The sequence below is a fragment of the Gymnogyps californianus genome, chromosome 3, assembly GCF_018139145.2.
Source record: "Gymnogyps californianus isolate 813 chromosome 3, ASM1813914v2, whole genome shotgun sequence".
Taxonomy (NCBI): domain Eukaryota; kingdom Metazoa; phylum Chordata; class Aves; order Accipitriformes; family Cathartidae; genus Gymnogyps; species Gymnogyps californianus.
Window position 1 is genome coordinate 60,024,747 of NC_059473.1, and position 14,266 is coordinate 60,039,012.

General features: G+C 39.9%; 1 protein-coding gene across 3 annotated transcripts in view; it reads left to right on the plus strand.

Annotated features, from left to right (window-relative positions):
- The first annotated feature begins 892 nt into the window (after positions 1 to 892).
- The window catches only part of TULP4 (TUB like protein 4), a 124,621-nt gene continuing 111,247 nt past the window's right edge, over positions 893 to 14,266 (plus strand). For all 3 annotated transcript variants that reach the window (XM_050894467.1, XM_050894469.1, XM_050894468.1), the window contains exon 1: positions 893 to 1,144. In XM_050894467.1, coding sequence (XP_050750424.1) covers positions 893 to 1,144 — 252 coding nt within the window. The remainder of the gene's footprint in view (positions 1,145 to 14,266) is intronic.

Here is a 14,266-nt window from a genome sequence, read left to right on the forward strand (position 1 = left end):
TTGATTCTGCTATAAATGAAGAGGGGGTTTCTTTTTCATTCGTGTGTGGCAGCAAAAAGTGGGAAAGCAGGCAAGATAGCGTGATAAACAGTGCAGGCTGTGTTGGGTCTCTGGTGGAAAAAAAGTGCTGCAATGAAAATTGGATTGGCTTTGGATTGCAAAAACTTTTGAGTCCAACGAGCGGTTCAGTACCAAGAGGGATTTCCCAACTGGCCTGGCACACCAGTGCCTGCACAAGTTCGGGTCTGTTGTTTCGCACGGTTTGTGTGCCTTTTTTTCCCTTTATGCAATCTCTTTCAGCTTTAGCAGCAGAAATACATCAGATGGAAAAGATATGTCAGAGGGCAGCTTGGAAAAGATGAATGTCATATATATACATATATATGTATGTGCGTGTGTTTAAATTTCTGCAACTGAACTTTTGAAGAAAATCTGACTGGAGGAAATCTTAAAAGCCTTAAGTTACTTGAAACCTACACATTTGCAACTCTTTGTCTCTGGAATTGCATTACGCTAAACTGGAATCTCAGGCTGTATAAAGATTATATCAAGTTGAGCAAAAAGATGACTTAACCATTTCTTGAGCGCCTCTTATGAAGTAGCTGTTTCTCCAAAGGATAAGTGCACCCTCACTCTACAGACTCAAAAACAAAAATGAACCTGATTTTTTTTTTTAAGTGTTACTTTTTCTTAGCCAACTGCCATCATCTTTTATAGAGGAATTTTTCACTATGCATTTGGTGGATATTTATAAACACTGACCCCATCCTCCTCCCTTTCAATGATCTATCCCAGGTCAGTCTTATCAATAAAAAAAAAAAAAAATTTGATTTAAATTTTGTGCACTAGACATATTACTTTCTTATATCAAAAAATAAAATATTTAAAAAGCATGTATGCAGCAGTGGAACATGGGCCTGTTCTTTGCAGCGATTCCAACATCCTCTGCCTCTCCTGGAAAGGGAGAGTCCCCAAAAGTGAGAAGGAGAAACCGGTGTGCAGGAGGCGGTACTATGAGGAAGGCTGGTTGGCAACAGGCAATGGCAGAGGAGTTGTAGGCGTCACTTTTACTTCCAGCCATTGCAGGAGGGACCGGAACACCCCTCAGAGAATCAACTTCAATTTGAGGGGCCACAACAGCGAGGTAAGCAAAACGTGTGTTACACTTTAAAGGAAACGATAGCTATCTTTTTTTTTTTGTAGTATTTCTGCTTGAAATTTGACAGGGCGCTATGAAGGAGGCTCAAGACTAATCCAAATGTGATTGGGATCTATTGGAGTCTTTCTAGTAAATTCAAGCACATGAGGCTGATGGTGGGGAGGTTCTCTGGAAATGGGTCTGGTTTTGGTTTGGCCTATTTTCTGCTTCATTCCCCAGTGCCTCCCAGTTTCCAGGCAGATTCAATAAATGCATGTTAAGGGAGTTAAAGGTGATGGTTGGCTGCTTTTACACAGTATTAAAGTCTGGCTTGGAAGCCTAATGGAAAGGCAGGGGAGTGGGAGAGGAGCTAGGTTGAAGTCTGCCAGTTTTTCAGAAGCTGAAAACTGAAATGATGTGTGGCAGGGGATAGCTGTCGTCTCTAGAAAAACTTTTAATTTTGTTAGAAAAAGGGGCAAGTGGGACTTCTCAGAAGAATGTTAAGATGCCCTGCAGTAAAATGTTGTAACTTCAGAGCACGAGGCATTGTCCTGACTACAATGATACAAAAACTTTTCCATTTATTTTTTCTGAAAGGGATAAATCTGTTGGTAAAAGCTGATATTTCAGCCGTGCTTTATCATCTTCCTGGCACCTGTCTCTTTCTCTGCACAGTGCTTCCTGGACAGGGCAGGTGATGCCCAGTAGCATACAGAGTGTCCTCGACAGGTGTGAGGACTTAGTTTGGTTCTGCTTTTTAGTTAGGCTGCGTGTGGATGTGCTCTTTGAAAAGAATCTGTCCAAATCAAAGGTTTGCTTTTAGGTTAGTGGGTGGAATGACGTTGTATGTACTGAAAATTAAAACCAAAGATACAATGTGGTTGGTTTTTTTTTTTTTCTTTTTTGCTGCTTACTTGTTGGACTCTAATATATGTTGCCCTTTTGACATAAGCTGCACCAAAGATTTAGAGGTGGGTGGTTTTGGTTCTTGTGTTAACATTAATAGCAATCCTCTTTTTAAGGAAAAAAGGGAGCAAGGGATAAATATTTAGTCTTAAATAATTGCTTCCACATGCTTTGTATGCAGGTGCGTGGGTGTATTGTAAATTATATAGACTTTTATATTTATAGATGAGACAGATTCATGTATATATTTGTATCAAGTTCATTCAAAAAATTACAGCCACTTTTTCCCAAAGGGAAGAATGATGTTTGAATCCAGCATTTTGTTTTGAACCATCTCTAGTTGTCCGTATAATTTTCAGTTGCAAATTGAATTTTATTTTTGAAATGTGTGATACAATGATCACTTTTCATTTCTCCATATTTTCTTCTCTCACTTTTCTGTGAACCTGGGCACCTATTTTTCTCCTTTTGCATAACATGTGTCTTGGAAACAATGGAGGAAGTGCTGTTTATGGGAATGTGAAGTCTTGTTGCAGAACGTGGAAATATGAGACTAGGTTTAAGTATGTGCCAGCTAAGTGAGAAGATACTGATGTGCATGCTGCCCTTTGGTTTTGGCTAGTTTTGCTTTGTTTACTCAGTTGGCCGTTAGATTCTCATTCTCGGTCATTGCATCATTGCTGTGTGGATTGAGCTGTGCTGTTTGCGCATCCTTTCACCTAACAGTGATTGGCACGAGAGGGACTCTCACATGAAAGGAAAATGTTATGTTTGAAATTTTTTTTTATTTGGGCGCTTAAAATGTGCTGGGTCAAGCTTGTCATTGTCATAATAAAGAGTCGTGTTTCTGTAAATAATCTTCCTGATAGCAGAAAATGTGTGAATGACCAGAATAGAGACTGCCAATTCCTTTATCTGTATGGCACTACAGGACTGGTATGGTGGGGTCGTACTGAAGGAAGAAGGGAAGTGGCTTTAGTGCAACTAGCTTTCTGTGATGACTCTGTGGCTGCTATCAGATTTTCCTGCTGGCATATTTTTTTGAGCGTCGGTGTAGATTAAAGTTCATCCTTACAAGATGATGTGTTATACAACACTCTTCACCAGGCTTCCTTTTACAGGAGAATCTTACTGATTTTGGTACGAATGAAACTGTAATACAGGATTTGTTAGTTGTTAAAGGTACATAGTTGAATGGACAACAAGATTTTTTCTTTAGAAAGATTCTTTAAAAGAAAGAAAATGTTGAACAGCACTGCTTATTCCTAATATTTGCATAAGAAGTGGTAAATGTTTTGTTTTCCCATTCTTGTGTTAAAAAGCAAGCCAGCAACAACCTCGTCTCTTCTGTGTACCACGTTACACAATGGAAAATGCTAATTTTGCAAGCGTATCCTGATATATGTGTCTGATTAAAGCTATGTTTGTTGTACAGAATGTGCCCAAAGGGATGTGATTGACTTAAAACTTGAAGAGCCTGTGTGTTTCACTGACCAGTTCTAGGAGCGTATTGTATTGTCTTGTTCCCAGAAATGGTGATTTATACCTCTACGTATTTTTCTCTGGGATAAAGCTAGGGTGACAAGTCAAGTTTATTGCTTTTCTGACATACATTGCTGCTTTAATATTAGTATGCATTCAATTATAAAGTGTGAAATGCTGTAATGAACAGAGCAGAAGAGTGAAAATACAGAAGCTAAATGCTTTCCATTTGGGGTATAATTAGCAATATGCTGTGGGCAGAGCAGTACATTGTATTTCAGTTTTAAGGTGAAAATCTGGAAAAGGTAATGCGGCAACGCTGTGCTTTTGGCAAGAACGTGAGACTATTTTTAAGTGGGTCATGAAGGTGGATGCTAGTGATGTATTTTTGCGATGTTTTTATGATTGCTGAAGAGATTCACTGAAACCTTCTTTTGGTACACAGCTCCTTTTTTGACTGTAATAGCACGCCTGTAGCATATCAGAACAAATAAGAATGAAGAATCCCCAGGACTGAATTACTGACACACATATTGCAGTGGTGGACTAGCGTGACTCATCGCATTGAACAATAATTGAGAATGAAATGCTTTGTAGCGTGAGCCACACTTGTGTTTTTACAATTGCTTCAAGGTTGGTTTTTAGAGTTTGCAACTAGGAAGTGGCTGCCATATTATTTTAATTAACAACCTCATTTTTTTGTAGTTTCTACGGAGAACTACAGGGATTAAAATAAGCATATTCCATTTATTCTGTGGCAAGAGGTGAAAATACTGCATTTTGTGATAGATCTTTTTTTTAACTTCAGCATTGCATTTATAGTCCTGAATCTCATTTACGTAAGGCTCAGCATTCTAAAAATGAAAATTTAAATGAGAATATATCAAAGGCAGAAGCAACTTTGATGCAGAAGGAAGGGGAAATGTGTGTTGTGCAGCAGTTCTGCAGCTACATGTTCTACGTGTCATAGGAACACATTGCATCTCTGACCATGGGATGGGAGGTCTCTCTGTGAGGGTAGGTAGTGGACAGAGCAGATGTGAATGACTGCAGAGGCGCATGGTTCAGTTTGGCTTTGGAGCATTTCCCTTGGTCTGGGAGAACAAACTGACGGAGGCTGGCATTCGGTGGGTTTCTTTCTTAAGTGTGGCAGAAAGGTTAGAAGGCAGGAAGATGTGCCATTGTACCACAATGTGTGAATCAGCAGCCAGGGAGCAGAGGTGCGGTGGCCTAAAATACCTTCCCCTCCCCTGCATGTGTAAATGCAATGCTGTGCAGAAATTAAAGAGTGAAATTTAGAAGTCTGAAGCGTGCCAGGCTGAATATTTTTTTTTTTATAATGCCACAGAGACACTGGCTTTCGGCTGCTGGTCCATCCTGAGGTTTCTGGGGAGAGATTTTCAAGGGGATCTGTGAAAGACAATTAGACAAAAAGCCCAAACTTATCCTCAGTGGGCTTCAATTAGCCTTACAGGGATCTTCCCTTCCAGTGAAAGATTTACAGGATGTCTGCAAATCAAATTGGTTGGATGGTGCCTCTGTAGGTATTTCTTTTAATGGGTTCTGTTGTGTCTAGTGTATTAAGATGGTAAGAGTTTCTATGGCGCTTAATGTTTCTTAAATTATTAGTGTTTAAAAAGATGTTTTGCAGGTGTATATTTTCTTTTTACTGTGCTAACTAAAAAGACATCTTTGATATATTTAATAAGATTCAGTATGCTAATTGCTGGACTGAAGCATTAAAAAGTAGTGCAAGAATATGCAAATTCAGATGCAGTGAATTAAGTAACATGCTGAATACATTATTGAGTATGTATAACTTTTTTCTGTAAACGTAAAGTAAATTGCTCATTTATTTACATTTGACGTTATTTGAGTGTCCTAAGTGCGTGACTACAGCTGGAAAAAACCACCCTGTTTTGCTTAGCGCAGGATTTAGAAGTAGACAGGGACGTAAACATATCTCAGCTGGACTGTCAAATGAATTATTTTTAGTTACAGCTTTTCAAAGGAATGCTGTCCTTTAAAAATATTCAATAAATGTTGCTTTTCATACTACATTAGTTATGGAAGTCTCTGCACAGCTCTTGGTTTTGTTTTGTTTTAGAGTGGAAGGAGGTTACAAATAATTTTTCCTGTTTTAAAAAGAACGCTTTTCTTTATTCTGTCCACCTTTTTGGGCTTGTATATGAAAGTTCTGAGCAATTCTGGCAGAGCAGATTCTTTCCAGAAGTCTATTGCTTGTATAGGAAATAAATTTAAAAAACCAAACGAATAAACCTTTTCAGTAGTGTTTCTTGGTTTATAGTGTCACTGGTAAGAATATAGAAAAAAATACAGAAAAACTTTTTTTTTTTTTTTAAAAAACTTTGTCTGTTTTAATTGTAACTGGCATTTGAACCTTAAATCTGATTTTTATTATGATTCCTGGACAGAAAAAACAAGTCAGCATGTGAGTCTTGACAGCATGGGTACCTCGTATCAATCGTTGCCTTCAGACACGACTGGAACAGTTGTTACTGGTGAAGACTTAAGAAATCTTGAGGTAGAGCGATACCGTAACGATGCCTTTTGGCTATAGAATCCTCACTGGTACAAGACATACACTGATGTAAACTGCAGTGGTACTGCAGATCTTCTCTCCTGTTTTTCTGTCACTGCACACAGAAGAAAGGACAACGTTTGTCAGCAGAAATATTATCTTTTTGTTAAAGCAAGCTAGTATAATTGGAAAAGACAGACAAGCTTTTGGGCATACAAGGTTCTGAAGAAGGACTTGTATTTCTGAAAGCTTGCCTAGTTTTTACAACCCTGCTAGCTGATAAAATGCTAAATCTGTCTACAAACCATGCCCTTCCTCTGTCCTTAAACTATTATGGCTACAGAAAAATAGTGCTGCAGAGAGAGGCAGAATTAGTGCTTCTGTGGGAAGTGACTTGTAGGAGAATAGGTCCTGTGCCTGACTGGGCTGGCTCTGTTAAATGTGTACTGTGACTAGTATTGCCAGGCTTTTCTGACTACTTATTTTCAGAAAGGACAAACACATTGGGATTTCATGCAGGCTCCGTATTATACCTTCTTGAACTGTCTGTTCTGCACTTGGTCTGGGTGCTTGAGTGCTTTAATTTCCTAAAACAAGTATTAAAAGAGCCAAAATACATTTTAAACCTCTTTGTTAGTCTTTTTCTTACCAATCTTTTAAACTTTTGATGAAGCTTAAATATGCTCTGTGACATGCAAGAAGTGTCTTTCATAGCCTTCTCTTAAGAGAATTAGCAAAGAAAATAAATGGAGCTGGAAGTTGGAAGGGATTGATCCTCTTCCCTTAAGTGACAAATAGCAGTCCTGCTGCTTCCCATTTCTATGCCCTATATCAGTTTGCAAACCCCAAGGTATGGCCTAAACTGTACCGGTACACCTTCTGTATAGTTTGTTCACTCTAAGAAGTGTGACCACTTTCAATGTGTCTTTTATCTTTTCTTTGTGATATTGTTTTTTCCAGGCACACTCAGCTTCTGCTTCCACAAATATTTGGCCCTTTCTGTCTGTCTGTCTGTCTTTCTCAATTGCTTCAGAATCCCAGCCTCTCTGTGAGCTCTCCAAGTTCAGGGGGGTTGGCTGCTCAATGCACTCTCCTCTTACTAAGGTACAGATTATATTTGTTCTTACACATTCGTGTGGCTTTGAAGCAAACCATCCAATATTGCTACAACTGTTGTTGAGTAATCAGAGTTGGTAATGCTGCATTGATGGGCTTCTTGAAAGTTGCTTTTGTAGGTCATGCGTACACAGTGTGTTTCCTGCAAAGGATAGGTCATCTGCTCAGGAAAATTTTAAGTTACAGTTTTTCTGTTTTGTTTTACATCTAGAAAATCATCCCTCAAGGCTGGGTAAAAAAGGAATATATGACGTGAGAACAGTATTGTCAGCTTTTAAACAAAACTAATCATATTTGTAAGCAGGTCATCAATGCGGTTTTATATTTTACTGTGCTATAACACGTGGCTACAGTTTTGTTGTTAGATAATTTGAGTCAAAAAAAGTTTGAAGTGGAATCAAGCTCACCTTTATCAGAAATGAACCCTAAGCTTTTATTTGTGTTAAATTGTTGAAAGATAACAACATGCATATTTCAAGATAATGATATGCCCAAGGGGCATCTCTTGCCTTTTGAATTAGGGTGAAGATACTCTGTTGTTCTGGATAGGAGCAATTGTTCAGCATGATAATTCGGGTGTTCAAGGAAAATAAATGCATTTTCTGTAACAAAAGTTTAATGATGAGGAACTATAGGTGTAGTGAATAGGTGAGATTACTACGGACAGTTGATACCTGAGCTTGGAATATGAGCACCTTCTGAATAAGGAAGATCACAACTCAGTATGTAATTCCGAAGGCCTTGTATACGCATACGTACATACTCAGCATCTGAATAGTGGGGAGATCAGGTTTTATGATAGCATTTCTGAGCCATAATAATCATTAAGGACACTGCCTTGGTTTAAACAGTTCCCAGAGGAATTCATCAAATTACAGATAGTCTGAACAGATAAGATACCCATTACAAACCATAAACATTTCACAATATAATTGAACATAGAGCACCAAGTAATTGCTTGTCAAGTATAGCTAGAATGTAGTAGGACAGACAAAAGAAGTTTTATAGGCATTTTTCCTTGGGCAACCAGTATCTCTGCTCTGATAGCAATCTTTTACGAACATGTGTGAACTTCTGAGGGAGTTCTCAGTATTCTCTTTGCATTAGGAGCTTCTTTAAAGAGAAGTAATCCACTTGTATAACAAAAATGTTACAGGAAGTAATGAAAATGAAGTGGAATTGAGGAAATTTTCCTGAATTTTCAAAAAGAAGTGCTGGTTTTAAGTTTTCAGAATAGAATTGTGATGTTCTAGTTCTGGAATTATTTGACAAATTAGTATATTGGAAAATAGTATCCTTACATATTCCTCAATTTTTTGCATTTTAAGGAAATGAAATGTACATAGATGACTTTACTAATGAAGAAAATACATCTTTGTTTAGCCTGGTCAGAATGTAACAAAACTGCAAAGTACAGTGGATTTATTCTGCTATTGAAAAGGGACACTGTGGCAGGAAGGAGTTCACGCCCCTTGCCCTGATTAACAGCAGGGTTCTCAGGTTGGTGGAAGTTATGTGTTGGTGGAGCCTGGTTTGGCAATTTTGGTTGTTCTCTGCAGACAACAGGCAACACTATTTCCCGTAAGATTCTCATAGACAAGCTGTTGATGTACAGGCTGGATAAGCAGACAGTGAGAGGGATTGAAAAGTGGCTGAATGGCCAGGCCCAGAGGGTGGTGATCAGTGGCACAAAGTCTAGTTGGAGGCCAGTGACTAGTGGTGTACCCCAGGGATCAATACTGTGTCCAGTCCTGTTTGACATTGTCATTAATAATCTGGATGATGAGGCAGAGTTTACCCTCAGCCAGTTTGCAGATGACACCAAACTGAGAGGAGTGGCTGATAAGCCAGCAGGCTGTGCTGCCATCCAGAGGGACCTTGACAGACTGGAGAAATGGGCTGACAGGAACCTCATGAAGTTCAACAAGTGCAGAGTTCTGCACCTGCCGAGGAAGAACCCCATATGCTGGGAGCCACCCAGCTGGAAAGCATCTTTGCAGAAAAGGACCTGGGGGTCCTGTTGGATGCCAAGTTGAACATGAGTGAGCAATGTACCCGTGTGGCAAAGAACGCAAATGGTGTCCTCAGCTGCATTAGGAGAAGTATTGCCGGCAGGTTGAGGGAGGTGATCCTTCCCCTCTGTACAGCACTGCTGAGGCCACACCTGGAGGACTGTGTCCAGTTCTGGGGGGCTCCCCAGTACAAGAGAGACATGGACATACTGGAGAGAGTTCAACGAAGGCCCACAAGGATGATGAAGGGACTGGAGCACCTCACATATGAGAGAGCTGGGACTGTTTAGCCTAGAGAAGAGAAGGCTCAGGAGGATCTTATTAATGCATATAAATACCTGAAGGGAGGGTGCAAAGAAGATGGAGCCAGGCTCTTTTCAGTATTGCCCAGTGACAGAGGCAATGGGCACAAACTAAACCGCAGGAAGTTCCCTGTGGACATCAGGAAACACTTTTTCACTGTGAGGCCAACTGGCTCAGGTTGCCCAGAGAGGTTGTGGAGTCTCCATCCTTGGAAATATTCAAAAGCCATCTGAACACAGTCCTGGGCAGCCAAATCTGTGTCCCTGCTTGAGCAGGGAGCTTGGACCTTCCAGAGGTTCCTTCCAACCCCAACCATTCTGTGATTCTGTGAAATCTGTTTGTAAATCTAGGTGAAATCCTTTGCGCCTAGAACTGGTGGAGCAACATCAAAAAACGCAACTCTTGAAGGCAGGCAGGAAGTGCTAAATATGCAAAAGTGTGGAGAGAAGCCATTCAAGTTTGGCTAAAATGAGAGAACAAACTGATGTGCTATAAGAGGCAGGGAACATTTTTTCTGAGGCTAAATCCAGATGATATTCCAAGTAGTCAAGCAGTTGGAGAGCATAGTCAAAATCCTCATGAGGAATTATAGGCAGAGATAATTAAAATGCAGAAGAAAGTCAAGGCTGTTGGATGTGAGAGTAACTTCACAAGAGAAGCAGAATTTGGGAAGGAAAATTGTCACTAAGCTGAAGAGGAGAATAAACTGTTTACATGGCACAAGCCATGCCCCTTGGAAGAAAGTTTTAGAAGAAGCTGCAGAGCTTAAGTCTGTTGTAAGCTATAGAAATCTGCAGCCCTGCTTAAAACAAAGTAATAAAAAAATGCTAAATGTAGACAGGGAAAGATCTGACTTCTAGAGGAAATTGTATCACAAGGTAGCAGTGCCCTAATTACTGAGTTGCCTCATCTGCGTGTAAAATGAGAAAATGGCAAGTAACTGCCAACTTCAAAGGCTTGAGAGAAATACCAAAACCAACCAAACACACCCATAAGAGAAATCCATAAACCCACAGAAGTTGGGAGCCCCTCTTGGTCTGAAGTTGAGTTCTTCAAAATCTTCAAAAAACAAGGCAGAACTGTGAAGAAACCTGCAGCAGCAGATCGTCACTACCTAGGACAGCTGTGTACATGTACCTGCATATGTGCAGGAGAGACAGGTGTAGCTGGAGTAGAGCCAGTCTCAGAAATGTTGTCCAAGCTGAGCATGACACTGGCCTTTGTGAAGCTAAGCAAACGTGTGGGGGATCTGGCATTCACTGACAGTCAGCAGAAAGCAGCAGTCAGTTCCACAGATGTAGTTTCCAGAGAGGGTAATGGCCAGCAGCAAAAGACACAACTGAAGGCTGATTATTGGCAGTATGATGACCTCCTGAAATTAATGTCTTGAGTAGTGTCCTGGAGGGAGGCCAAGCATAAGGACCTGGAAGAGGTGTTGGAGAAGTTGAGCAAGAGGGAGTGTTTCAGCCTGTTGAAGAAATCCATCATCTGAGTAAGATGGAAAAAAGAAAGACAGAGGGTTCTTCCACTCAGGGAAGAGACAGCTCTAAACTCTTTAACCTGAAAAGAGCTAGAGGAAGTTGAATTTCACAGAAAATCTGATTCCACCAAAAGGAGTGAATCAAGGTCATTCTTCAGGTAGAGACACAACAGAGAATTATGTCAGTGGAAAAAAAGAAAGGTAGGAAGAAGACGCAAATAGGCTTGATTATTCAATTACAAAATACTAAAAATAAAGAGATGTTTGTAATTTCTAGCTACCCTAATGAGGACCTTTCTTGAGGAATGACCTTATCTTTCAAGGGTGCACACATGAAGATATCCCAAAAGGCTATTTTGAGGATACAATGAGACAGCTTTCTGATGCTCTGCTATTGGTAAAAGGAGTGTTGATTGCATACTAGAGAGCTTAGTTTATAAGGGATACAAGTAGAACTTTACATTAGGATTATCGTAAGGAAAAGGGATCTTATTCCTTATTCTTTCCCTTCTGTTATTTCTGATTTGGTCCTGTGAAGTATTTCTTGAGCCTGGCAATATACAAATGTCTTGCTCCTCAGTTGAGAAGTATTCTGGAAGCATACAATGAAGCTGTGTTTTCTGCTGCTGCACAGAAGTGATAAATGCCTGGTTAATTAGTAAACGGTATTGCTGTGGAGGGAGTTGTATTTATTGTAGGGAATGGATGCTCAAAATGTGGTTCCTTGAAATAAGGTGTCTTAAAAGTAGACAGAGGACTAAGTGGCTAAGAAAGGCTGCAGTTTGAGAGGACTTGTCACTTCTTGTTCTGGTAATATCTTGAGTTAGGCATATACTTCATGACCTAAATGGGACCAATACTGAATAAAATGTATGAAATGGAAGAACATTTGATGTTACAGTTACAGGCACAGATTGCTTTACTGTACAATGTGAGCCGTTAGCATAAGTTATGTTTATCAGTGCATAAGATAAATGCTTTCTCACATATGTCGTCTTAGCAATTCTACTTTTGCCCACAAGACACCCCATTGATCACAGATGTTAGAGTAGGAATTGCTGTTTTCCCATGGAATGCCATCAATCATCTACATGTTTCATTTAAATTTCATTGCATTTCCAGCATTCTTACAATTTCCAGAATAATACCCTCAATGGTTTCTTCAGATTTAGTAGTCCTTTTACTAATTACGGAAACTAGACCCTGCACTCCACTTGTGAGAGAAGTCTGTGTGTCATAAGCTCTCTTGAATATTAGCAATACTTATGGAAGTTATAAAAATGTAAACCAACACTTGTTTATTGAGAAGTATGTATTGGAATATATATATGTTGTTCTTGTTTGAAGGAAATCAGAAGTCTTTTGAAGCAGTGTTTCAAATTAAGAATAGTTGTTAAGGATAAAATTTGTCCTGCTTTAAGTACTTCCTCCAGAAGAATCCAGCAGGAAGGTTAACAGATTAGAATATTGTCGTTTTAATACATACTGCTTATGCAACCAATTATACCTTGTTGTTATGTCTTATGGCTGTGTCCTGATTTAACCCCAGCCAGCAGCTAAGGCACCACGCAGCCGGTCCCCCCTCCCCCCTCCCAGTGGGATGGGGAGGGGGATTGGGGAAAAAAAAGTAAAACTCGTGGGTTGAGATAAGAACAGTTTAATAACTAAAGTAAAATAAAATATAATACTAACAATAATAATAATTTTAAAAAGATGATAATAGCAATCGTAATGAAAAGGAATACAACAAAAAAAAGAGAGAAATAAAACCCAAGAAAAAACCAGTGATGCACAATGCAGTTGCTCACCACCCGCTGACCGATGCCAGAGCAGCGATCTGCCCCTCCTGGCCAACTCCCCCCAGTTTATATACTGGGCATGACATTCTATGGTATGGAATATCCCTTTGTCTAGTTCAGGTCAGCTGTCCTGGCTCTGCTCCCTCCCAGCTTCTTGCACACCTGCTTGCTGGCAGAGCATGGGAAACTGAAAAATCCTTAACTTAGGATAAGCGCTACTTAGCAATAACTAAAACATCAGCGTGTTATCAACATTATTCTCACACTAAATCCAAAACACAGCACTGTACCAGCTACTAAGAAGAAAATTAGCTCTATCCCAGCCGAAACCAGGACAGGCTGCCATAAAGTCGTTCCGTTGATTAAACAGATTCAAATTAGACTTTGACACAACGTTATTATGTATTATTAAAGGCCCTACCTGGAGCTGGAGTTTCATTGGGTTAATCGTGGTAATGGTTCTAGTCTCTGTGGTCACTGGGTACGTGTTAAAATTGTCCTCCCTCAGCCAGCTTCCTGCTCAGTTCCCTCAGAGTGAAGAAATGAGATGTCCTTGTGATTACACTGGCCAGGGAGATGACTGTGTTTGATGGCTGGCAATGGGTGTCAGTAATTACTGGTGTAGGTTGCTTCTCCATCCCAAAGGTCCTGAGCTGCTGCTAACGACTAAAATGAGCCACCTTATGCCTGAGATGGGAGAGGGAGATGCCTTCTCTAAAAATAGATGAGCCTAAACTACCGTTTGAGGCAAATACGTGTAATTGTTTTTCTGTATATATATAATATTTTCATACATGCCTCACTTTTAATTGCTCTTTCTGCATGCAAAATTGTGACAATAATCAAAACTTGTTTGTAAGACTTGAAGGACTTCAGCTTGTTCATATGACTGGAAAACATCATATAAGGAAGTTGTATTTTTCATATATATATATATATATATATATATATGTCTTAGGAAAGACATGGACCTGTTGGAACGGGTCCAGAGGAGGGCCACGAAAATGATCAGAGGGGTGGAACACCTCTCCTGTGAAGACAGGCTGAGGGAGTTGGGGTTGTTCAGCCTGGAGAAGAGAAGGCTCTGGGGAGACCTTATTGCAGCCTTTCAGTACCTAAAGGGGGCTTACAAGAAAGATGGGGACAAACTTTTTAGCAGGGCCTGTAGCGATAGGACAATGTAATGGTTTTAAACTAAAAGAGGGTAGATTTAGACTAGATATAAGGAAGAAATTTTTTACAAGAAGGGTGATGAGACACTGGAACAGGTTGCCCAGAGAAGGTAGATGCCCCATCCGTGGAAACATTCAAGGTCAGGCTGGATGGGGCTCTGAGCAACCTGATCTACTTGAAGATGTCCCTGCTCATTGCAGGGGGGTTAGCCTAGATGACCTTTAAAGGTCCCTTCCAACCAAACTGTTCTATGATATAGATATATATATATATATATAAAAAAATGAAAGTATTTGTAATATATATTGTCAGATG